Source organism: Stegostoma tigrinum, chromosome 20, assembly GCF_030684315.1.
Source record: "Stegostoma tigrinum isolate sSteTig4 chromosome 20, sSteTig4.hap1, whole genome shotgun sequence".
Classification (NCBI taxonomy): domain Eukaryota; kingdom Metazoa; phylum Chordata; class Chondrichthyes; order Orectolobiformes; family Stegostomatidae; genus Stegostoma; species Stegostoma tigrinum.
This window is the reverse complement of record NC_081373.1, coordinates 10,404,040-10,431,145: the sequence shown is the minus strand read 5'-3', so window position 1 is coordinate 10,431,145 and position 27,106 is coordinate 10,404,040. Positions and strand designations below refer to the sequence as shown.

The window sequence follows — 27,106 nt, the reverse complement described above, 5'->3', positions numbered from 1 at the left end:
TACTTATCTTCCTTGAGCCATTATACTGTCAGTGTAGGGAACAGTGATAATTCACTTACATTAGGCCATTGCAGTGTGAGAATACAGTGCCAGAATTTAATTGGAACACCACTTTGAAAAAGTGTCTTGATGAACTTGTAGAAGTTTTGTGAGGATCAGGAGCACAGCAGTGTTGTGGCCCTGATTCAGGTCTGTCATCCATCTCCCATACGAGCAAACTCCCCTTTAGATTTGTTTCCATGATTGTTGGCAACATACTGGTACTTCTTAAAAAAAAAAATCACCCTCTTCAGACATGTTATTACATAGCTCTGGAGCAGGTCTAACTTTTAACCCAGCCTTCCCCTAGAGGTAAGAACACTGCCATTGTGCCACAATGCTTTACAGCCTGGCATCTTTTAGAACGTGGGCATTATGTATCAACAAGTCATGGTCTTGAGTCTTCAATGTGAAGCCAATAGCAATGCTACTAATTAGGAGTGACAGCCCTTCTTAATTTGTTCAGTTTAGTTTCAATTCCTTTCTTAGTTCAGGGATGATGAGACCAATTGTTATTCATCTGTTGTCATGGCTAATCTGTTAACTAGTTATAGGTTTAATTCTAGCTCCTTGTACATTGCAAATTTTCATCACTCAGGTGTTGCCTGTCATGTCTTCAGCAATCGAGGCCCTGAGCTTTGGAATTCCTTGCCTAAACCCATCTACATATGTCACATCTTTAAGGCGTTCCTTAAGATTCCATCTGAATTGCCCTAAACATCATCATTTTTGGAGCTTTGTTTGATAATCCTTCACTGGAGTACCTTGTTAAAGGAATTATGTAAATAGGGGTTATTAATGCTTGAGTAGATAATGCATTTAGTGTGAAGGAGTCAGGTTTCCTATCCTTAATTTTTTATTCTATTTGGAGTCTTATGCAGCTGTAGTATCAGCCGTGTTGAGAACGCAGTATGATATCCCTGTGTCAACCTGAACAGTCATAAGTGATCACTAAAACAGTTATCAAACGATGATATATGATTTGATAAACAAACTAGCTTGATTTAATTATTCCAAAGTGTGGCAACAGTAAAGGTTTTAACTTGTTCCAATCAAATGACAAAGAATTGGTGGAGACAAAAAAGTATTTAAAGCAAAGTAAATTGCAGATTGAAGAAGGGGAGCAATCAGCACTATCTGTAATGAAGAGAATGCATGTAATTGGCAACATTGGAAAATTAGCAACAGTACAACTATTTGCAAATGATGTATTGCTCTATTCACCGCTATAAGCAGGTAGTATGATAATGCCAGTGCTAAATTGCACAGGCATACAGTAAAAGCCAAAAGTTCTTGCAACATAAGTGTTGAGGGAGATAGAGACTTGACCTGAGATGGTGTGATTTATCTGTTTGCTAAACATGTACCACAGTGGCAGTTGTACTGCTGACCCTTTGGTCCTCATTATAGCATGTAGTCTGGGATTGGAAATATAAGTCTGCAGGCAGTCGATGTTCAAAGAATGTGTGGTTTCTGAATTGTCCCAAACACACTACCAAAAGTACTAAGAAACCAGCTTCGCAGCAATGACTACATTTTGATAAGTTCACAGTAAGTTTGGAGCAGGTGAATTGGAAGTGAACTTCAGACACTCCACTAATATGGACGTACATGGAATAGTGTAGGTTAGATGGGCTTGAGATCGGTATGACAGGTCGGCACAACATCGAGGGCCGAAGGGCCTGTACTGTGCTGTAATGTTCTATGTTCTATGTAATTGCATAATAGCCTGTGTTGTTAGGCATGCAAATTTGATTTACTGTCTGCAGTGTGTTAAGAGGGGGAATTTCGCCCATTGTTCCTGCCCCAATTAATGTTAAGCTGAAAATTTCAGATAAGGTCAGGCTCAGGCTGGTGCCTGGCTGCTGTGCTACAGTTTGTTGATTGAGCTTGCTGTTAGTTATTGCGACTTTTGCTTGAAGTATAGCTTCCAAAGACTTTGGTACAAAATTCTTTTAAAAAGCAATGATGCTGTTCTTTTCCTGACCCCTCTGCCATTCCCCCAGCTCAAACATGGTGGCAGTGAAAATTTGAGTGGGAATTGGATTATTCTTGTGCTGCTTGCAACGTGCAGTATTTACAGAGAATCGAGTGATGTTCCTTTGGATTTAATGGAAAGAGATGTACGTCATATGTTTTAGCATTATCAGGCACCGAGCACATTCTTATCCAAATCAAAAGATTCCGGGTTCTATTTCTACTTCAGGGCCCTGAGCGCACAATCTCGACTGGCAATCGCCATCCAGTACTGGGAGCTTCGGAAATTCGATCTTTCAAATAATGCATCACACTGGGGCTCTAGCTGCTTCAGAGCTGCAAAGATCCATTGGTGCTCTTCAAAGAAGTGTTTGCTTTCTTCCCAAATCTAGATGTGAAAGAGGACATGGACGATGAAGCAAAAACTTCACAAAATACCTAGCAGATTGTGTAAAGAGCAATGTTGAAATTTAAAAAGAGAACATTAGGAAAGTGAGGAGAGGCCATGAAAAATATTGGGGAGTAAATTGAAACATTTTCATAAATACCTAAGAGCAAGAGAATGATGAAAAGGCAGGGCCAATTAGCTGTGAAAAATATATCTTGTAAATTGAGGTAGATAATGAGAGCAGGATTGCTTTGTGCTGTTCTTGCAAAAAAAAAGAAACACAAGGCAAACTCTATAGTTAAGGGAGTGAAAAGTGAAACATAAGATTGATATAGTGAGGGAGGAAGTATTAAGCTAGCTAGCATTGTTGAAAGTGAATAAAACACCTGGCCCAGATGAAGTCAGTCCGAGGCTTTTCAGGGGTGTAAAGGAAGAAATAGCAGAAAGTCTGACTATCATTTTCCACTTAAATAAAAACCTGGGCCTGTGGAAGGGTTACTGGACTTGAAACGTTAACGCTGATTTTTATTCACAGATGCTGCCAGACCTGTTGAGCTTTTCTAGCAACAACTGTTTTTATTTTCCAATCTTATCTGGCTACAGGTGCTGAAGGGCCACTAAAGCTGTACCTTTGTTTAAAAATGTTGGGAAAAATTTTGAGAGTACATGCCACTTGGTCAAATCTTGGTGTTAAGATTACTGGAAATGTTGCTTAGTATAAAATAATCTGGCAAGGAATTGATTCATGAAGACCAGTCAATATGGATTTGTTCAGGGAAGGTTGTGTTGGACTAACCTGAATTATTTATTTCGAGGATATAAAAAGGGATATTGATAAGGATAGGGCATTTTGAATAATCAGTGCAAGTTTTAGCAAGGATTTTGGCATCGACAGGTCAGAAAAGTAAAAGTTCTGGGAATCCAAGGGAAAGTGACAAGTTGGAGCCAAAATTTTCTTTGGCTAGAAGCAAAATGGATATTGAGTATTTGTGTTTATCAAGCACCAACAAATTCAAGAACAGCTTTCCCCCCTATTACGCTTCTGTACGGACCTCTCAAATTTAAAATTTACTGTTGATCTCGCTGTTTGTGTATCTCTTCTGTAGCTGTAACATTGTCTTCTTCGTTCTGTTCTGTTACCCTAATGCATTTTGTATGGTATGATCTGCCAGTACTGCATGTAAAACAAAGTTTTTCACTTCCTAGGCACATGTGACAATAATGAATCAAATCAAAAAGCTTAGTTCTTTGTTGTTTCTGATATATATCAATGATTTAGATTTAAATGTTGAAAGCATGATTAAGAGGCGTGCAGATGATATAAAAACTGGCTGTGTGTTTGGTGAAGAATGCAATATGCTGTAGAAAGACATCTACAGTCTTGTCATCTGGTCAGAAAAATGGCAAATGGCACTCAGTCTCGAGAAGTGTAAGATAATGTATTTGGGAAGAACAAACAAGGCAAGTGCATGCACAATAAATGATCGGATTGTAAGAGACTTAAAGGGACAAAGAGACCTTGGAACCTATGTCCATAGAGAGGCAAGATGCTCAAAAAAGTGAATGAAATAAATTCCTTTACTGTTTGAGGTCGAGAATACAGGAAGCGATAGTTAATCCTAAACTGTGTAAAACAAAAGTTAGTCTGCCAATATAGTACTGTGTACAATTCTGTACCAGTTGCCATGTCACAGGTAGGTGGTGATTTTATGACTGTTATGGAGGCATTGATCATTAGATTAGTAATCCAGATACCCAGACTAATGTTCTGGACAAGGTATAGAGCTGGATGAACACAGCAGGCCAAGCAGCATCAGAGGAGCAGGAAAGCGGATGATTTGGGCCTAGACCCTCCTTCATGGATGTGAGTTTGCTCGCTGAGCTGGAAGGTTAGTTTTCAGACATTTCGTCACCATTCTAGGTAACATCATCAGTGAGCCTCCGACGAAGCGCTGGTGTTATGTCCCGCTTTCTATTTATCTGTTTAGGTTTCCTTGGGTTGGTGATGTCATTTCCTGTTCTTTTTGTCAGGGGATGGTAGATTGATTTGGAGCCAATGTGTTTGTTGATGGCGTTCCGGTTGGAATGCCATGCTTCTAGGAATTCTCGTGCGTGTCCCTGTTTGGCTTGTCCTAGGATGGATGTGCTGTCCCAATCAAAGTGGTTTCCTTCTTCATCTGTATGTAAGGATACGAGTGATAGTGGGTCATGTCGTTTTGTGGCTAGTTGATGTTCATGTATCCTGGTGGCTAGCTTTCTGCCTGTTTGTCCAATGTAGTGTTTGTCACAGTTCTTGCAAGGTATTTTGTAGATGATGTTCGTTTTGCTTGTCGTCTGTATAGGGTCTTTTAAGTTCATTAGCTGCTGTTTTAGTGTGTTGGTGGGTTTGTGGGCTACCCTGATGCCAAGAGGTCCAAGTAGTCTGGCAGTCATTTCGGAAATGTCTTTGATGTAGGGGAGAGAGGTTATGGTTTCTGGGCCCATTTTGTCTGTGTGTTTGGGTTTGTTGCTGAGAAATTGGCGGACTGTGTTCATAGGGTACCCATTCTTTTTGAATACGCTGTATAGGTGATTTTCTTCTGCTCTTTGTAGTTCCTTTGTGCTGCAGTGTGTGGTGGCTCGTTGGAATAATGTTCTAATGTAGCTTCGTTTGTGGGTGTTGGGATGGTTGCTCCTGTAGTTCAGTATTTGGTCCGTATGTGTTGTTTTCCTGTAGACGCTGGTTTGAAGTTCCCCATTGGCTGTTCGCTCTACTGTGACATCTAGGAATGGCAGTTTATTGTTGTTTTCCTCCTCTTTTGTGAATGTTATGCCAGTAAAGGGTATTATTGATGGCCTTGAAGGTTTCCTCTAATTTGTTTTGTTTAGTGATGACAAAGGTGTCATCCACGTAGCGGACCCAAAGTTTGGGTTGGATGATTGGCAGAGCTGTTTGTTCGAGTCTCTGCGTTACTGCCTCTGCTAAGAACCCTGATAGATATCGGAGATCCCATGGGTGTACCGTTGGTTTGTCTGTAGGTTTTGTTATTATAACAATATCAAAACCTACAGACAAACCAACGGTACACCCATGGGATCTCCGATATCAGGGTTCTTAGCAGAGGCAGTAACGCAGAGACTCGAACAAACAGCTCTGCCAATCATCCAACCCAAACTTTGGGCCCGCTATGTGGATGACACCTTTGTCATCACTAAACAAAACAAATTAGAGGAAACCTTCAAGGCCATCAATAATACCCTTTACTGGCATAACATTCACAAAAGAGGAGGAAAACAACAACAAACTGCCATTCCTAGATGTCACAGTAGAGCGAACAGCCAATGGGGAACTTCAAACCAGCGTCTACAGGAAAACAACACATACGGACCAAATACTGAACTACAGGAGCAACCATCCCAACACCCACAAACGAAGCTACATTAGAACATTATTCCAACGAGCCACCACACACTGCAGCACAGAGGAACCACGAAGAGCAGAAGAAAATCACCTATACAGCGTATTCAAAAAGAATGGGTACCCTATGAACACAGTACGCCGATTCCTCAGCGACAAACCCAAACAAACAGACAAAACTTGCCCAGAAACCATAACCACTCTTCCCTACATCAAAGACATTTCCGAAATGACTGCCAGACTAGTCGGACCTCTTGGCATCAGGGTAGCCCACAAACCCACCAACACACTAAAACAGCAGCTAATGAACTTAAAAGACCCTAAACAGACAACAAATAAAACAAACGTCATCTACAAAATACCTTGCAAGAACTGTGGCAAACACTACATTGGACAAACAGGCAGAAAGCTAGCCACCAGGATACATGAACATCAACTAGCCACAAAACGACATGACCCACTATCACTCGTATCCTTACATACAGATGAGGAAGGAAACCACTTTGATTGGGACAGCACATCCATCCTAGGACAAGCCAAACAGAGACACGCACGAGAATTCCTAGAAGCATGGCATTCCAACCGGAACGCCATCAACAAACACATTGGCTCCAAATCAATCTACCATCCCCTGAGAAAAAGAACAGGAAATGACATCACCAACCCAAGGAAACCTAAACAGATAAATAGAACGTGGGACATAACACCAGCGCTTCGTCGGAGGCTCACTGATGTTACCTAGAATGGTGACGAAACATCTGAAAACTAACCTTCCAACTCAGCGAGCAAACTCACATCCACAACCTTAACCTGAGCTACAAATCTTCTCAAAACTCGCTACCCTCCTTCGTAAATGGGGGAGTGGAAGGGGGTTCTGAATTAAATTAGGAGAGAGGGGAAGTTGAATAGAAGATGGTTAAAGGAGCAGATAGGTGGAGAGGAGACAGACAGGTCAAAGAGGTGGGGGTGGAGCCAGTAAAGGTGAGCGTAGATGAGGAGTTAGGGAGGTGATAGGTCAGTCTAGGGAGGACGGACAGGCCTTTACTGCCCTCTGAGCAATTAGGGATGAACAATAAATATTGGCATGATCAGCAATCCCCACATTCAAAATTAATATTTCAGAAAAACACTAAAGAAGGTAAAGGTATTACTGAAGAATCGAGAACTTTTGCTCTGAAGAAGCTTAGAATGAGGTTGGGGTTGTTTTCTTTGGAGCAGTAGAGGTGAAGAGAGGATTTAATTGGAGTGAACAAAATTGAGGGTGTAATAATATGCTGGAAAATCCATGAATTTTATCTCATATGATTCTTTAAAATAAAACTGTGTGGGGGAATATTCTGAATTGGTTAATTGGATTATTTTGCAAGAAATTTCCATGCGACTTGAGGTTGCCATAGGGATGAACAGCTAAAAAGAAGATTAAATGGAAAGTTAATTACAGTGAGATTGGATCACCCACATTTACTACTTGCATTCAAAACACACTGCAAACTCCTGTAAAAAGGAAATTAGCAAGATCCTTTCCAAATGGAATAACTTTTTCTTTGGCAGTCTTCAAACATATCCTTGTGTTGAAGCAGGTTTCTCTGGATAGAGCTGAGACTGTGTATTGTACAGTTGGAAAGAGCACAGAGTTGAAGTCAAGACCTGTTAGGCTATGACAACTCAAAAAACATATCAAGCCATCTAAAGTGTTCTGAGAAAGAGTCCTCAGTTACTCTATCATCTGGACTGTAATGATCAGCAAGCGTTTGTAGACGATGGGATTCATAAACATGGGCTTCGACAGCCATATTTCCTACATTGCAACAATGGGTACCCTTTGGAAGTATTTGATGATATCCCAAGATTGTGAAAAGTATTATGTAAATGAAAATTCTTTCTTTCATATTCTCTTGATGCCCCAAAGCAATTCACAGCTAATTAATTACTTCTCCAAGTAGCATTTCCATTTCTGTATGTAAATGTGGCAATCCTTTTGCATGTAACAATTCATGAATAACAGCAAATAAGATATGAACCTCTAGTCTGTTTTTAGTGATGTTGACTCAAGGTTGGAGTTTTTTTCCATGATCCCTGCAAAATTCCCTGCTCCTTGAAATGTGGAATATCTTCTGTACTCTTCAAGAAGCATTTGGATCCTTAGCATAAGATCTCATTGTCAGGTGGAGCCTCTGATCTCAGTTCTTTCTCTGAAATGTCAGCTTTAATCTATTTGCTGTCCTGGAATTGAGTTTGAACTCACAAGCTTCTGATTCAACATGAGAGAATATTACCACTAAACCAATCAAAACATCAAAAATCTTTTGAAAGTGAAAAAATCAACAAGAAACAAATGCTGAGAGGAGAGGTATTTTTGATGGTACATTCATTGACTTGGAGTCAAGAAAGTCATGCAAAACCTGAATTTGAGATATCCATCAGGTCTGTAACTTAAATAAATGGTAAATTAATCAAGTAAGAAATGTGTGAATACCCGTTATTTGTTAGTTGAATTGGTCACCAGTTAATTGAATTTGTATCACTCCATTACAGTCTTCTGCAGAATTTGAACAGAACATTTCCAAGATAGTATTTATAAATTTTTATTTGGCTCTAGAGTACTGTCTGCTTTTTGTGAGTAATCAAAACCTCTTTTTCCAACTTTACGAAATTCGGTAAGTGAGAATCGCACAAAGCACATGAAGTTTGTTTGAGATTTATGTTTTTGAAAAAGAAAGCTGTTAACAAATACAAATTAATTTGAACCATGATTGCAGTGCAAGCAGTGGCCCGAAGGAATTGCCTTACCACCCAAGCATTGATCTACTTCTTTCCAGTATGTACCATACTGAGTTAAAACTAAATGATCTGGGCTATCCGGTGTTGTTATTCTGGCGTTGAGCAAAAAAAAATTACTGCAGATGCTGAAGATCTGTAATAAAACTAAAAAGTGCTGGAGAAACTCAGGTCTGGAAACATCTTTGGTGAGAGAAATAGAGTTAATTTTCTGAATCTAAATTGATGCTCCTTCCCACTACCCTTCCTGTCTTCGACCTCAGAGAAGCACAATATTGGATTTGGATCATGAACTCGGTTTCTCTGTCTCCACAGATGTTGCCAGACCTCATGATTTTCTTTAGCAGTTTATTTTTTACCACCATCTAAGTTATATTTCCATTATACTTTAGAATTAGATCGTTGTACTGTAGGGTACATTGGCACCTTTTCAAATAGAGAAGTAATCTGTGCCCACCTGAAGCTAGACTTGGGCATTATTTGGGCTTGAGCTAATAAGCAGCAAGTAAATTTGTATTGCATGTGCTCGACAATGATCCATCTCTGATAAGAGAGAATCTACTTATCCTCTAGGCATTCAGTGGTATTACCACCACTATATCCCACAGGATCAACACTCATGATTTGGCTATAAAAGCAGGTCAAATGATGGAACCTCTGAGCCACCACCACCTGACTCCCTCAAACCTGTCCATTACAAGGCACAAGTCAACAATGCTCCCCACCTAGCTGAACGAGCCTGGCTCCAAAACTACTCACCTCAACATCAGTGCATCCTTTTAAGATGTGCTTCAGCAACTTGCTAGCAAATGCTCCACTGACAGCACCTTCCAAACCTACAACCTGTACTATCAAGAAAAATAAAGGCAGCATATGCATGAAAACACTATCGGCTGCAAGTTTTATCCGAGTCCTACATCATTCTGACGTGGAAATTAAACTGTTTCTTTTTTGTCACTGCCCTTCTCTCCTTACCCCCTGCCCAAACCCCCACACGTGCACGCATGTGCGCATTCACGCGCACGCACTGTTAGTGTACCTAGATCACATGGACCTCAGCAGTTCAAGATGGCGGCTAATCACCATCACGTCAAACACAGCTAAAGATGGACAATAACAGCAAAAGTCTATATCCCATTAACTTACTTTTAGAAACTGGTAATTTTTCAGCTTTGGCTTTATGTTTCTCTTTGATATAGTAATGAAGTCATGTTGACCACATTTTAGGAAAAATCTCACTCTAGCCCCCAACATTGTACATTCCTGAAATCTGAGCAGGTAATAGCATTTTGCATTGTTACTTTAAATCTTAATCATGCAGCATTTGTGAAATTAAAAGTGAGGAATATAAATGGCAAGGGAATACTGTCCATAGTATCAAAATTAAATGTGATTGGAATACTTATGAAGGAAAAAGGCAAAAGACATTTTGAACGCAGTCAGGCAAGAAGAATTTGCAAGGCAAGGAAAGCAGTGCTGAAATATTGGATACTGTAAAGAATTTAAGAACTACTTTTACTTTTCTGCAAAGTGAACAATGGCTAAAAATCAATGTTAAGGTTTTAAAAAATGTTTAATTCTTTGACTGTGTCTAAAAAGTCTTGACAATGTTTTCTTCCCAAAGATTGCTGCATGTTTCAGTGCCGATAGAATATTCCGCACATTAGAAGGATGTATTTGCAGTGCAAAACATGTTTTAAATCCTTGTGAAGCAATTGTGGCCGTGGAGATCAGCAGACGAGATGGAGAACTGCTATCTTGATCACTTTGCTGTCTGCTCCCTTTGTGGATATATAAAAACCTCAGCAATGTCATCTTCCAATTATGCAGCACTTGTAGCAAAATGGCCTAAGGCACGTTATAGATTGGAGTTGAATTTGAGCAAAATTAGCTGATAAACCAGACAATACATTGAAGACTGTCAAAAAGTAGGATTCAAGGATGGAGCTGAAAGTGCCTGGGGTGGACGCTGCAAAATGTGGAACATGGGGAGGAGAAAGTGATGGAAGAGAAGTGTCCACAACTGAAACTCAAGGCTGCAAAAGTATGATTTGAGACCCAGGAGAGATTTAGAAGGTTGTGAAAAGGGTTGTGAGATCTAATTTTCAACAGTCTTGAGCATTAGTATGTATTTACGTCTTGCATTGAATTTGAACCCAGAAGCAGGCCATTCAACCCATCTGACCAATGATGACACCTTATATTCTTCATGAGCCATTCCCACCCCAACTGCATCTCACCCTGTCAGCATGTACTCCACAGATGCTGTCAGACCTGCAGAGTTACTCCAGCATTCAATGCATTTGTTGTAACATATATACTTCTTTTTCTTTCTCCCTAGTGTAGCTACCTAGTTTTCTTTTGAAGGTATGTGCATCATCTGTTTCGGCCACTTCCTGTGATAGCAAATTCTTTGTTCCAATTACTATCTTGGTTAAGCAGTTTCTTTTGAATTCTTCTTCAGATTTATAAAGTTAATATCTTAAATTTATGTCCCTTTTGGTTTGGCCTTATCTACAGGTTTTGGAAATCACCAAGCATGGGTATGATGCAGGATAGACTCATGTCCAAGTTCTCTAATAACTTACCTTGAACCTTTTCCATTGCAGGCCCCGCAGTTGCAGTTTCTCTGAGACAATAATGTCAGTTGTGTCAAGTTTTGTTTAATATACTGATAGCCATTACTGTTGGTGGGGTGTTAGAAATGACCCCTCTCTCTCTTTTTTTGCTATTTTTGTACAATGCTCCTGCTATTTAAATTTTCCCACTACTCCTTGTTAAACTACTACCACTGCAGATCTATCAGTGACAGACCTGCTTCCATTATTACTTCACCCTGAAATTTCTGCCTTTGGAATTTGGCAAGGTCAAACTTTTCAGAGTTGCTTTATGGTTCAAATCATTGTTAATTGAAAATTTCATATGATGTTCCATTGACATTCCAATATATGGCAAAGCCAAGACCTGTCTTTATGGTGGTTTGTTTGGCTTGCTGAAAGTGAAAAAAGCAGACTTGGCTTTTTATTTTGTCTGACTCATTTTTTTCAGTGTTAACAAGAATCTCTAAAAATTTATTTTGACAACATTTGCGTTTCAAACTGAAGCTGGTCATCATTGAATTGACTTCAGAAATCTTGTTCTTAATTTCAAGTTTTTCCACATTGCTTCCCTTTTCTGAAGTAGCAGGCTTTGTTGCACTAATTTTATATTCTGCGCTATGGGTGACTACTTTCTTTGTTTCTTCTTTCTTGAATTCGATATTGGTTCCCTCTCTGCTGGATTTCAGAACCACCTTGCGCGCCCCCCCCTCCCCATATTCTTTCTCATCTTTTCCCTCTCTTCCTTCATATGCACTTGGTACCATCTTCCTGTCTGAGTAAGGAGAGAAAATCTAACTTTTGCTGTGCATGAAAACACCTTGTATACTGCCACATAGTCCCCCACATATCAAAACTCCAATAATTAACTACTCTAATTTTTCTAAAATGAAAATGTAGCTTACAAATTCCTTCCCTGAAAAGTTATATGAAGTTAGATTTTTTTAATCAATTGGCATTTACAAGTAACAATGTTAAGCAACAATTTATTTGTGCTATTTCTCTCCAGTTAGACCATTTAAAAGGTATTTAGTTAAGTACACGAATATGAAAGATTTGGAGGGATATGAATCAAATGCAAGCAAGTGGGACTAGATTGGTGTGGGAACGTGGTCAGCATAAACTAGTTGGACTGAAGGGTCTTTTTCCATGCTGTAAGAGTCTATGAAAATATTAGAAGGAAATAACTATATAACTAAAAGGAACTGTTTTGATTTAGGTGAAGATTTCCATACTTAATCAGTGCGTGAAGAGTAATGACATCCCAGATTAGTCATCTTGACAAAACTGATAATTTGTACTGGCAAGTCTCTTATTTTCAGTGATTCTTGCAGTGTGTTGCTAATAGACAGCAGTGAAGTGGATTGAAAATTGGTTTCTTATTTACTGCCTTTCCAGATAAGAAAAGGAAAAACTGTATGGAGCAAGAACAGGACAAGAGCAAACCACGGTCAAAGAGACCAGACAAAGCACTGTACATTCCCAGAGCACGGCGACACTTAAGCACAGAGCAACAGCAGCTAAGCTGTGATCCCAAACTAGAGGTAGAAGCCCAAAAGGTATTCTCAAGTACGGTAATTGCAGCAGAAAAGACCGAGAAAAGTACCACCGTAAAGGTATTGCCTTACAATAACTTGGGAATGCCCCATGAGTGGATTCACACACAAAGCAACTTACCTCATAAGGAAGAAAGCCAAGGAGAGCACACAAACAAGGATTTTAAAAAGAGGCAATCTGTGAACTCTGTCCGAGAAAGGAAGTCAAGTGAAGGAAACAGATTGGAATCAAAGCACTTGAAAGGAAAGAGGGCGACCCAGCAGAAGTGTAGGGCAGGATCAAAGAGTAGTAAATTGCACCACAGAGAGAAAGAACTGTCACAAAAATGTAATAATATCGATGTAGCAGCAAATGGTTTACTTGAAGTTACCAGCTCGATTGCTGAGAATAATGGAGAAGGAATGAAATCCAGTCACACAGAAATCCAAATCCCTGCGCAGCAGATTACCACAAATATGTCTAGTGATGAACAGTCAGAGCTCAGAAACAATGACCGACTCAATAATGCAGATTCTGTTGCGAGTGAGCATGAGACTGATGTAAACAAATCTTTCCATCTAAAAGCTGCCTCTGGTATGAGCAGAAGTTGTGATTCTGACAATTTTCTTAAGTCAAATGAGCAGGTATCCTCTAAATTAGCCATCTGTAAATGCTCAGATCCTGTGAAACAAAATGTATTAGAATGCTCAGAAGGTGTAAAAGAGGCACAGCAGATGGAAAGGAGCAGTAGACAATATTCATGCACTGAAGCTACTGAAGTAGACAGTTCTTACAAGATATTTGCTGTGAACAATGCAGCAGAGCATGAAACTAGGATAGATAATGACTCTTTCTCTCAGGGAACTGAGATTATGTTTCTAAAGGAGAACAGTGTTAGTTTACCCACCACTTTATCTGGAAATGTAGTCTTCTCAGAATCTCCAAGTTTCAAATTTGTTGCTCTTTCAACCATACAAGAAGTGCAGCAAAGAACAGAAAAGGCTGGATCCTTAATAGAAAGAGACAACACTGCAGTCAACCTGACAGACAGCAAACCTGTCAGCACGGAGCAGGATGCTGAATTCAGTGTTGCTTTGCAAGCTGTCAACCAAATCTCACTAGCTTCAGACCAACTAAATACTGATACAGAAGAAACTGAGTGCATTAAAGCAGCTGTTCCTGAAGAACCAGATGATGGCACTTGGGATGCCCTTTTCAATGACGATGGAGATTGCTTGGACCCTCATTTCCTCGACGAGGTAAAGAATATTTTAAAAAATATATTTTTCTGTGAAATAAAATTACCAGAAGAGGAGCAAAAGAATGCCCAAACTGTATTTTTGAATTCTCTGCTTGAAATTTGGATTATATTCATGTGTACTTCATTGTGATCCTCACTTTAGCAAGTCATATGATTCTGTATTCATTAATTTTTAAAAAATATTTGTCCTTAGATGTAGGCGAGCTTGGAACAATCACATTTATTGTCCATACCTAGTTGCTGTTATGGGATCTTCCAGAAAACATTTGCAGATTTATCCATAGTGGTGGTGGGTAGGAAAGTTTTGACCTATTGACAATAATGGAATAGCAATACGTGGTGAAATCAGGATATTGAATGACTCCCAGAAGCACGTGAAGATAATGGCGCACCCATGATCTCACTGTTTTTGACTTCCTTGGTGACAGAGGTGAAAGCCGGAAGTTGCTGTTGAAGTAAGCTAGGTTAGTTAATGTGCAGCATTTCATAAATACTCACTGCAGACACAGTTGTAGTTACTGAAGAGGGAATGGATATTCCACTCCCTAGCAGGAACAGACTGCTTTGCCTTCAATGATGTTGAATCTCTTCAATGTTGTTGTGACCTTCAGACGTGCCTGATGTTTTTCTGCTTTCGTATGGATCCTTCAGAAATTTGCTATTTGTCATTTAATTGATTCCCAGGCTGATGGTTTTCATTACTCTTCCATGTAGCCACAGTAGATATTTCCCAGAGAACCTATCAACTTTCCCAAGGCCTTGTCAGTGCAACTCTTGACTAGTGATAATTTACAAATGGGTCACTTTCAATGGGTTGTGAATCTTTGGAATTTTTGACCTCAGAAAACTGTAGAAACTGAGTCACCGCCTATTCAAGACCTCAGGTTCTCAGAATTGGGTTAGGATTAGGGCAGGAAGGTAGAGTTGGAACAGGCATGGACGTCTAAAGAGCTTACTCTTAGTTCTATTTTTTAAGATCACAGGACTTGATTCCACTGTTGCTGAGGCTGGGCAATCTTGAGTGATGAATGAAGAATGTCTGTTCTGCATATTTGGTATTTTCTTTGAGGGTGACTATATGTATGGAAAGTTCTGACTGAAGATTGTGATCTAAGGAAGATAGGCTTGTAAGCAAGAAGCCTTGTGCTTGTTCAGACTTATTTTTAAAACCAGGATTTCTTTGGACATAATCCTTCATAAAATCATAGAATCCTTGCAGTGTGGAAGCAGGGCATTTGGTCCATCGAGTCCAAATTGACCCTGTCCCCGCCTGTTCCACCCTATCCCCATAACCTCTCATTTCCCATGGCTAATCAACCTAGCCTACATATCCCTGGACACTGTGGGAAATTTAGCATGGCCAATCCCCTAGCCTGCACAGCTTTGGACTGTGGGAGGAAACCCACGCAGACTTGGGGAGAATGTGCAAACATTCAGACAGTCATTCGAGGGCAGAATCGAACTCCGTTCCTGCTAACCGTTTAGCCACCCGGTGGCCCCTATGATCTTATTAAAGCATTTTGCATAGCGTAGTGCTCGTTATTCAGGTCATAAATCTCTTGATGCTCAAATGATCCAATAACTTGCCCCTTTTTTTTCTGTAGTCTCATCAACTTGAATGTATGAATTTTTTAAAGCAAAAAGTAATGATGAGATCAAAAGATCTTTTATTGAAGCAACACCTTCAATTCTCTTTCTAGAAGTAACGATGTAATGCAAGTACTACAACATACAGTAAAAATATCTGGCATGCACTGGGATCAAGTGCTGCTGCTAAATCAAAATGTTGGTGAGCCCATTGTGGTTGCTCATAATAGGAACTGACTAGAAATATTCTTGACAAACACTGAAATTTGAAGCTTCAAGCCTGTCCACCTTTGATTTTTCTCTGTAAACATTGAGGGCGTCACACAGTATAGAAACATGCCATTCAGCCAACTATGTCAATGCCAATCAACAAACACCAAACTACACTATTCCCAACTACCTGCACTAGGTACATAGCTAACTGTGCCCTGGCATTTTAAGTACTCATCCCACATCCTTCTTCAATATTTAGAGAGCACCTGCCTCCACCACCCTCTCAGGTAACACCTCCCCTATTTCTATCAACCTGTTGTAGATTTCCCCAAACCACTTATTCCTTACACCTTACATTTGTACTGTCTGGTCTTTGACATGTTGGCCATCATGAAAAGAATCTCACAATCTACTCTGTATTTGCCTCTTGTAATTTTGAATATGTCAATCAGATTCCCCTCGGCCTCCTCAGCTCCAAGGAAAACAAACCCAGCCTCTCCTCACAACTGAGTTCAGCTGTTCTATTTTACAATAACTTCAAACTAACAAATTGGTATTTTTAATAATTTCAGATTCTAGTTAGTGAGGTGCCCTATTCCATGAATGTTGTTGTGTTGCTCACCACATGGTGATTTAAGATTCTTCAAGGATTTATATTTATTTGTCACGTATAGGAATACATAATACATACGGCAAAAAATGCACAAAATTACCATTCACTGGTGCCCACTTGGCTACACAACCAGAACTAAAAGATGTCAACAGAGCCAAAAGGTAAGCAAGGCGAAACAAAAAGTGCAGATCTAAGTCCCAAGTCCCAGCTCCACAACGGTGCTAGCACTGCTGCAATCGCTAGGACACCCAGGAGGCCACCACTGTGCGAAAGGCCCACTCTCACTGCCACCGCCTCACCGCCACCGCCTCACCGGCCCTGCTCTCTGCCCCCACTGCCCCTTCACCGGCCCCGCTTTCACCTCTCACCGCCCCCTCGCCGGCCCCGCTCTCGCCGCCCGCTGTTCCCCCTCGCCGGCCCCGCTCTCGCCGCCCGCTGTTCCCCCTCGCCGGCCCCGCTCTCGCCGCCCGCCGTTCCCCCTCGCCGGCCTCGCTCTCACCGCCCGCTGTTCCCCCTCGCCGGCCCCGCTCTCGCCACAGCCACTACAGACATGGCCCACACATTTGGCTTCAGCCTCATGGTTCCAGTTGTGGCCTGACTCCTTCCCGACTCATTAGGTAGGTAGTTAAAACGCCGGTGGGTGGGCAGAGATAGATTTACTGCAATGAGGAGAGAAGAAGAGGCAAAAAAAAGGAAAGGGAACTGGTGAGCAGAGTGGAGCTCCGAATGAAACAACTTACCCTGCTGCCATCTTGCTGGAGTAGCTGCCTTATCCTTCATGGTAGTGTAGGAATGTCCAAAATTAAAGGTTTATCTTAGGGCCATCTCTGTGATCACTTATGGCGAAGAATCAGAGGTTTTGTATTAATATTTTATTCAACACTTCTATTACTTAAAAACATAAAGCTGTTGGTGAGAAAAGGCTGATAGTCAAGAATCTTGAGATTGTTAGGATGTCTGTTTACTTGTGAATTGGCAGAGTAAAATTGGTGTGCACGGTGATAGAAGTGGCAGCCAACGGCAGGAGGGTAGGGTTGAGGTAGATAAGAAGGAAGCAGTGCGTCATCTAATTAAACATTCAGAAATGCATCCAGTTGGAGTTGGCAATCCTAGGGCGGCGTCATGGAAAACATTTTTGGAGAGAGCAAAAGTCTGAATGGGTAGGGGTTATGGGCGTTTTGTGATGAAAGATAGGGGCCAAAAACATTCAAAGAGTGTGTTTTTAAATTAATTTTTAAAAATTACAAGGAAGATGTTAAGTTTGAGAAATCTGAGAAGGGCACAAGAGCTGAAAGAAATTCTACCAGTAATGGAAGATGAAAGCAGAAGCAGATGAACTTTATTTTAAATTTCATTTGTCGTGTTTTTATGTATTTGCCACCTATTTTTGTTATGATGTTAGTAACGTTCGCTCGCGGGACTGTAGCTAGGTTGGAATGCTACAGTAGTTTCACCATGTGTCAAAATGATAGATATATTTTATGATGCTCATTTCAAGCTATTTTTGGCTGTAATTTATTTCCATTGCACATATTCAAAGTCAGAGCACAAGATAAATGTCCTGATCGCGAAATATTGAAACTGTTTTCTTCTTTGCTCTGTAAAACATTCTAAGACATCCTCCTGAAGTGATACAATCTCAAATCTCAGATCTAAGCTCTGCAGCCCTGCCACATCCAGTCATGAATGGTGGTGGACAGTTAAACAACTCACTGGAGGTGGAAGGTCCAAAAATATCCCCATCCTCAATGATGGAAGAATCGACACATCAGTGCAAATATAAGGCTGAAGCATTTGCAGCAATCTTCAGCCAGAAGTGCTAAGTGGATGGTCCATCTTGGCCACCTCCAGTGGTCCTCAGCATCACAGATCCCGGTATTCAGACAATTCAATGCACTCCATGTGACAGCAAAAAGGGCTGAAGGCACTGGATACTGCTAAGGCTGTGCGCCCTGACAACATTTTGGCATAATACTGAAGGTTTATACTGTAGAATTTGCCATTCCCCTAACCAAGCTCTCAACACTGGCATCATACTCGACAGTTGGAAAATTGCACAGGTATATCCTGTACACAAAAAGCAGGGCAACCAACCCAGCAAATTACCACCACATCTGTCTACTTTCGATCATTGATAAAGTGATGGAAGGTGTCATCAACCAAGTAGCACCTACTCAATGACATCCAGTTTGGGTTCTTCCAGGACCATTCAGCCCCTTACCTCATTACATCCCTTAGTTCAAACATGGACAAAAGAACTGAAATCCAAAGGTGAGAGTGACAGGCCTTGACATCAAGGCTGCATTTGACCGAGTGTGGCATTAGGGAGCCCTAGAAAAATGGGAATTGGGAGTAGACTTTGCTGGTTGTAAACACAACTGGCACATAGGAAGATGGTTGTTGTTGCTGGAGGTCAGTCCCCTCAGTTCCAGTATATCTCTGCAGAAGTTCCTCAAGCTAGTGATCTAGGCCAGACTATCTTCAGTTGTATCATTAGTGATCTTCCCTCTGTTATAATGTCAGTTGTGAGGATGCTTGTCAATGATTACACAAAGTTCAGTATATTCATGACTGTTTGGGCACTGAAGCAGTGCCTGTCCAAATACAACAAGATCTGGACAATAAGCTTTCACCACCTTTGTTATCAAAAGTTTAGCAGCCTTTATCACTGTCTTAAAAAACATTCAAGGATTCTGCATCAACCAAATTTGGGTAAAATTTCCCAAAAATGTTTGCCCCTGTCAATCCCTTATTGGTAGTCAATGAACCCCAATCCACCCAACTTAAAATCTCCAACAATATGAAACATTCTTTCCACATCCACCCTGACAGGAACTTCTACCTTATCAAGTTGCTTCTTTCTTATCCAAACTCCAGTGGTTACCAGCATGCTCTATCCAACGCACCTTCATCAGGCAATCAACTTTTGCTGGTATTGAACTAGTGAACCTTATTTCCACATACCAAACACGGTTAGAAGGTCATTTTGTGAGACAGATGTATGTTGCTTCTTGGAGACTGAGAAGCGTATTTCCCTCTGAAGATTTTTTGGTGCAATGTTACAGTAGCGATGGTGCTTCAGAAGCATTCCAGTGGTTGTAAAGTGACGAGACATGTACTCATGAAAAATGTGACACAAATGAATTTCTTAGAACTGGATTTATGGGTATGGAATAGCCATAGTGGATGATTCCATGAGACATCTTGGTACTTACAGGAATTTTGGTGCCGTTCGTTCACTCAGATTAATGATTCAAAAGAAAGAGGAAGGTTGTATGTAAATGCTAATATTTTCATGGCAACACCGTATCCAAAAACACTGCAGAACAGTGAGATACCTTGAAATGTAAACTCTATTATAATAAATTGAGAAAAATATTAATTTGTTTTTGCTTTCGTGAAGGTCTTACGGGGAAAGGCTGAGGGACTTGAGGCTGTTTTCATTAGAGAGAAGAAGGTTGAGAGGTGACTTAATTGAAACATAAAATAATCAGAGGGTTAGATAGGGTGGGTAGGGAGAGCCTTTTTCCTAGGATGGTGACGGCGAGCATGAGGGTCATAGCTTTAAATTTGAGGTGTGAAAGATATAGGACAGATGTCAGAGATAGTTTCTTTACTCAGAGTAGGAAGGGAATGGAACGCTTTGCCTGCAACAGTAGTAGATTCGCCAAGTTTAGGTACATTTAAGTCGTCATTGGATAAGCATATGGACGTACATGGAATAGTGTAGGTTAGATGGGCTTCAGGTCGGCACAACATCGAGGGCCGAAGGGCCTGTACTGTGCTGTAATGTTCTGTGTTCTATGTTTCAATGATGTGTTTCATCCTCAGTCTGCCTCAGATACCATTGGTGCATTTTGCTACTTGAACAGCTGTTTCATGGTTGCCTTGCATTTTGAACAAGGATCGCCAGCCCTTGAATATATGCATAGAATCTGGGCCTCTCACACCAATCCTATTCTTTACCAACTACCATCAACCCAGGCAACCACCTATTGACATAGTCGAAAACCTAGGGCCAAATCGTTTGGAAAGATGTTGGAAAGAATTTCTACACATAGTGATTCTTCACACATGCCAGTTGATGTCTGATCAGTTGTTATTTTAAGTCTGAGATTGTTTAATAAAAAAAAATCAAAGGTATTAAGGCATATGAGCCAAAAACAGCATTATGAAAATAAGCCACAGATCAGTCATGATCGCAATGAATGGTGGAACACATTCAAGGGACTGAATGACCTTCTCCTGTTCTTATGTTACACTGCAGCCTCTGACTCCCCCATGTTCCCCAAAGACTTCTGTGTTCCGTATCTTCCGTGTTCCTTCCTCCTAAAGAGACTGACCCGTTTTTTGTTAAAATAGCGGTTCTTAATATAGAACATGAGTGGACAGTTAAACCTTGAGATTATTCTTGTTTTTGTTCCATTCACAAATGCAGTTTCCAGCAAATATCAGTGAAAGGGAACAGGTATAGGAATTCATAGAAACATACAAAACAAGAGCAGGAGTCATACCACCCCTTGAGCCTGCTTTGCTGTTCATTCTGATGATGGCTAATCATCAAGCTAATACCATAACCCCACCTCCCACAGCATGTATCATCTACAAGATACCATGCAGCAACTCTTTAAGGTTCCTTTGCAACATTATACAATCATGTGACCTCTACAATTTAAAAGAAAAAGGGCAATAGATATACATGAATGTGAGACTGCATGTTCCTCCAGACCCCACAATTCTCTGCCATGAAACTACAATTGCAGCTCCTTTGGTGTTGCTAAGTCAAAATTCTGCAATTGCTTTTTAGCAACACAGTGGGCCTACCCCACACAGATTTTATTTATCCAGGAAGACGCACCACCACCTTTGCTTCAGTGCTTTGAGAGGGCAAAAGTTGCTGGCCCGGGCATTGATTCACTTTCCTGTTAATGAATGAAAACTCATTGGTCCACCCCACTTCCTTAATGTAATTTTGATGTATGATGTGTCAAAATTCAAACACTTCCCATCTATCCAAAATTATGGAATTCATAGAAGAGTCAATAAGCTGCCTGAAACTCCAGATCACTTTTGAAAGGCTATCTAGTACTTTGTTCTCTGAAGCCTCCATCTTTCCCATCGTTGCAGCTAATCCAGAATATCCTGCTGATCTGTGTTGTATTACAGGACATCTAGCTCATTGGAGATGTTCTCTGTCCTTGTCAGAAATCAGTTCAGCTCTCTCTTGAAGCAGTTCAGTAGACATTCACTACACAAACCAGCAGCCTATTTCACAGCCCCAATACTCTCCAGCATAAAGGGCCATTTAATTCTAATGTAGTTTTGCCCCTTGTAACCCCAGTCTCTTCTTAACAATTCGAATTGAAATTTTCCCCGGTAAATATTATGTGGCACTTTTATTTTGTAATCTTGATCATTCCAATCCTGAGACTTCAAGAAGTTATCCAGACCCAGCATTTTCAGTCTATCTGCATTACTAAGATGTTGTAAAATGGACGCTAATCTTGTGACTCTCTTCGAGATCCTTACCAAAGCTTCAATATTTCCCAGTTGGTGGGAAGAAATAAATTGGGTACTGCATACTAACTGTGAGGCCTGGTCAAGGTTTTGTCCAAAAACAAAATGTACATTGTGATTTGTCCTGTGATTACAAGCTTGTACTTTAGGTTCACACTGTTGGCCCACAAACTTTAATATGCGATGCACTGTGCCATTCAGACCTCTTTATTCACCTCTGGCTTCAATTTTATCCCCTAAGATATTTCAGAGTATTTAGCTTTTTGCAATTCCTGGTAGACAGCCGTACCAAGTTATCTTCATCCTCTGACCTTGTGATTCCCTCAATAAAGTTTCTTTCAAAATCCCAAGAGACGTCCTCCTTTCCCTGAATGTGTTTGATGTCCTTTAGAAGGTCTTACTTTGGTCTAGGAAGTGACATAGAATATCTCTTATACCAATGAGTGGCTTGCCTATTACTGAAGTACTCTCAAATTAGCTCTTGGCTGTTTTCCTTTATTGAGGCCATAATAATAATTAGAATTGATGATAGAAAGTGAGAAAAAGCCATAACTTATTTTTAAAGCTCAATTTGCATTCTTAAAAGCCACTCATACTTTTGCCTCCTCATTTACAACAGCTTTAAAATTTGTCTATTTAAATCACAGCCACGCTGTTCCTAGCCGTCCATTCTTCTACATTATCGTGCTGCTTCGAGCACTAGTACTATTTGTTTCTGACAGGTGGATAATGTAGCACCTTGATGTGACACGGTCAGTAAATAAAACCAATTAGTACAAATGTTAGCATACCAGGATGTATTTTTTCAGAAGAGATGAAGTGCAGTTGTTAAAATAAACAACTGCCACCTGTCCCCCTCCTTGATTTGGGGTTTTTTTCTTTGCAATTACAGTTGCTTGCAGTTAGATGACTAATCTCTTGACAATACAATTTTGTTCTAACATGTGGAACTGTTCTGAAGTCGAGATACAGCTGGCTAACAAGGAAGACTGTGCCAAGTGTTACTGTGTGGTCTGGAAAGATTCAGGCTTTAATTTCCGCATACAGTTTTTGTATAAAATCTATCATTTTGTTATGTATCTCTTAAGGTTGTCAGTCTGAGCAAAGTAAAGCTAACCTCAAGTGCTGGAGTTCCTCAAAGTGGTGTTGTCAGCCCAAACACCTTCAGCTGATTCATGTATGACCTTCTGTCCATCATGAGGTCAGAGTTAGGAATGTTCACTGAGAATTGTGCACTTTTCAGCACCATTGTGTTTCCTGATAATGAAGCATTCCGTGTGCAAATGAGGGAAGACAATGACATTCGGGCTGATAAGCGGCAAGTGATATTTATGCTGCAATTAATGTGCTAGACAGACTCCAACAGGAGAAAATCCAACCATAGAGCTTGATTTAATGATATTGCCTTTGGTGAATTCCCCACTGTCAACTATCTGGGGGCTAACATTGACCAGAAACAGAATTGGACCAGCCATCTAAATGCAGCCACTACAAGAACAGGTCAGAGACCCAGAATTCTGTTGAATATAACTAACCTTCTGAATTCTCAAACCCAGTAAAATTGACTAGATGAGATAGTGACACAGTGGAAATGTTACTGGGCTAGTAATCTAGAACCCCAGGTAATATTCTGGATATATGTTTGAATCCATGGATGTTGGTGAAATTTGAATGGAATAAAGCCCAAACATGTAACGATATCCATATAAACACACAGTTATCTATTTCTTTAATGGCCTTCCTTACCTGGTCTTGCCTCATGCGACTCTAGAAATATGGTTGAATCTTTGCCTTTCCCTGGCATGTAACAGACGATCCATCTCAGCTGTCCCCTGAGGTCCCCAGCATTGCACACACTGGCCTTCAGCCGATTTGATTCGCTGCGCCAAATATTTGGACATGGCTCGAGCACTGGATACTACAAGGGCTGTGCGCCTGGACAGCATTCTGAGATTGTAACCAAAGGCTTGTGTTCCAGACCACTTAGTTGTATCAAGCCAGTGCAGAGTCTTAAAGGAATGAAACCAGGCACACCAACTGGCATCAAAGTATGTACCAGAAGCTAAATGACGAACACAGACCTATTGACCCTGCAAAATTCCTGCTTGCCAGCATCTACGTTCTTGTGGGAAAATCAAAAGAGCAGTACCATAGACTGGTCTATCGACAGCCTGACATAGCCAGAATCTCAATCATATGGACATAATGCCCCACACCACAGTGCCACCACCTATACTGGATCGTAATTATCACATGCAGCCAGGAGTCGCACTGAGAGACCTCAGCACTGACTCGGTAATCAATGATTATCACCTCTCTGCTGATGAATCAGATTATGCACTGTGGGTGCCAAGCGTGTAGTAGGTACTCTGTGTCAGAGACTTTAATACCCATCATCGAGAGCGACGTGGTAACACAATTACTGACCTAACTGGTCAAGCCACAAAGGGCGTAGCTGCTAGACTGGGTCTGTAGCAGATGGTGAGGGAAAATCTATTTCACCACCTCCTTGCCAATCTACCTGTCACAGTTGTGTTTGTCCATTATAGTACCAGTTGGAGTGATCACCTGTGGAGACGAAGTCCCAACTTCACATTGATAATACTCTCCATTCTGTGTAGTGTTACCACCGTGCTAAGACCTTGACTACATCTAGCAACTCAAAACTGGGCTTTCACAAATTGTACGCCATTACAATCTGTCACCTCTTGGCCTAGCATATCCCACCCTGTCATGATACTGGGTGACGAACCCCGGTTCAGTGAATAATATAGAATGGCATAGCAGGAACAGAACCAGGCATACCTAACAATAAGATGTCAACTGGTGAAGCTATGTTTCAGGACTACTTATGTGCCAAACAGTATAAGCAGTGTGCAGTAGATAGAAATGGTCCCACAACCAGTGGATAAGAGCTAATCTTGACAGCCCTACTACATCCAGCCATGAATTGTGGTGGCCAGTTAAATCACTGACAGGAGATGGCAATTCCACACATACCCCTATTCTGTTTGAAAGGAGATCCAAGAGCACCAATGCAAAAGTCAAGGCTAAAGTATTTGCCATCTGAAGCTGTGAGTACCAAGACGATGACCTACCTGTGCCATCTCCTGAGGTCCTCAGCATCACAGATGCCAGTTTTCAGCCAGTTTAATTCACTCCACGTGATGCCAAAAAGTGGCTGAAAGCACTGAATGCTACAAAAGCTATGGGCCCTAACAACATTCCAGCCACAGTACTAAAAACTTGTGATCCAGAACTAGTTGCACCCTTAACCAAACTGTTCCAGTACATCTACAACATAGGCATCAACCTGACAATGTGGAAAATTGCCCAGATATGTACACAAAAAGGTGACAAATCTAATTGGGGTAATTATTGCCCTATCAAACTATTCTCGATCATCAAGTTGGCTGAATCCGTTACAGCATTACAATCAAGTGCTACGTGCAAAGGGATATCTGCTCGCTGAAGCTCAGCGCCTCTCGGTGCCTAACCTCATTACAGCCAAAGATAGACAAAAGAGCTGAACTCAAAGTGAGGCATGAGTGATTTCTTTGATATCAAAGCAATGTTTGAATGAGCATGAGCAAAACTGCAGTCACTAGGATTCAAGAGGAAATCTATCTGCTGTTTGGAGTCAGACCTGGCACAAAGATAGCTGTAATTTGTGCAGGTCAATCACCCCATTCTCAAGGTGTCACTGTAGGAGTTCCTCAAGGTAGTGTCAGAGTCTGAGCTACTTCATAATCCATTGTAAGGTCAGAGGTGGAGTTTACTAATGATCTCAAATGTTCAGCACCATTTAAAACTTTCCTAATATTGAAGCAGTGTGTGCTCATATACAGGCTTGAACTGATATGGGGCAAGTAATATTCACGCTGCAAGTGCCCGGCAATAACCATTTCCAAAAAGAGAGAATCCAACGGTTGCTCATTAACATCCAATGGCATTACCATTGTTGAATCCCCCACTGTCAATATTCTCGAGGTTACTATTGACCAGAAACTGAATTGGACTAGCTTTATATATACTATGGCTACAAAAGCAGTTCCCACGAGGAATCTGCAGCATGCAATTGATCTGTTTCCCCGATGCCTGTCTACCGATGTATTTGCTGACATGGAAGGAATAAAATAAAACAAGAACCAGATTTCAGATCTCGGCATATTGATTTTGTTTGTGTTTTGGGAGAGGGGTAGTGCTTTATGAAAAGTGAGAAACTGGTGATGACATTTGGCTGGCTAGCTAGCTGAAAGAAATTTCCTTCATCAGTATATTTTTCAGAACAGGGCAGGCTGTATCCTCAGAGGTCTTCAGATCAAGACCATCTGCAAAAAGAAACAAGCTACTGGGGAGTTAGCAGTCGGGACTTTGGAAGAGTGAAATAATGATGACATAACTATATGCCTCCATTCAACACCACCACAAAATGTGCGTTTATGCCCCAAGTTTGTTATCTTACTCCTTGAACATACTTTCTTTTCCTCTTTCAGCTAACTGCTAATAGGAAGCCAAAGAAGAATATTCAGGATCCTTGTTTCAACTATTACAACTACCAGCCAGCAGAACCAGACATTGATGATTCGGAATTTTCACACATTGTCGAGATCTATGATTTTCCTGCAGAATTTAAGACTGAGGATTTGCTTCAGGCTTTCTCCATTTATCAGTATGTATCTAGCCATACAATTAATAGGGCGGGTGTATTTTGGACTCATTGGCTAGCTGCCCGGTTAACCCTATAAGATACCCACAAGTTGCGTATATGACTCACTCGTCTATAGTTTCATGTCTAATATTATCATTGTAACTCCATATTTCATGCAGATCACTGAGCACTTTGCAGTGAGCTGGGAAAACTGCCTCCTGTTGTCTATTTAGGGCAAAGAATTGACCATTCTAATTCGAAGTCAAGGACACGAGAAGATCCCAAACTTAATTCATAAGATCAGCTGATTTCATCTATATTAACAGGCAGAGCAGTTGGAATTTTATAGTTGTATGTTCAGAGGGTAAGAACGGGCAAAAGCAAGTAGAGTTGTTTATTGCTGATGGCCTTTGTTGTATGGGCTTTGGATAAGCTCTATATTAGACTCAAGCATGGAAGGTCAATCAACTCAATTGGCTGGAGGAGTGATTTATGATTCAGTGATGCCAAAAGTGCTGGTTCAGTCCTTATACTAGTTGAGGTCACCATGCA

General features: G+C 40.8%; 1 protein-coding gene across 3 annotated transcripts in view; it reads left to right on the top strand.

Moving 5' to 3' along the window:
• The window catches only part of r3hcc1l (R3H domain and coiled-coil containing 1-like), a 154,268-nt gene that overhangs the window by 72,950 nt on the left and 54,212 nt on the right, over positions 1 to 27,106 (top strand). For all 3 annotated transcript variants that reach the window (XM_048551452.2, XM_059652998.1, XM_059652999.1), the window contains exons 2-3: positions 12,575 to 13,971; positions 26,400 to 26,575. In XM_048551452.2, coding sequence (XP_048407409.1) covers positions 12,595 to 13,971; positions 26,400 to 26,575 — 1,553 coding nt within the window. In that variant the 5' untranslated portion in view covers positions 12,575 to 12,594. The remainder of the gene's footprint in view (positions 1 to 12,574; positions 13,972 to 26,399; positions 26,576 to 27,106) is intronic.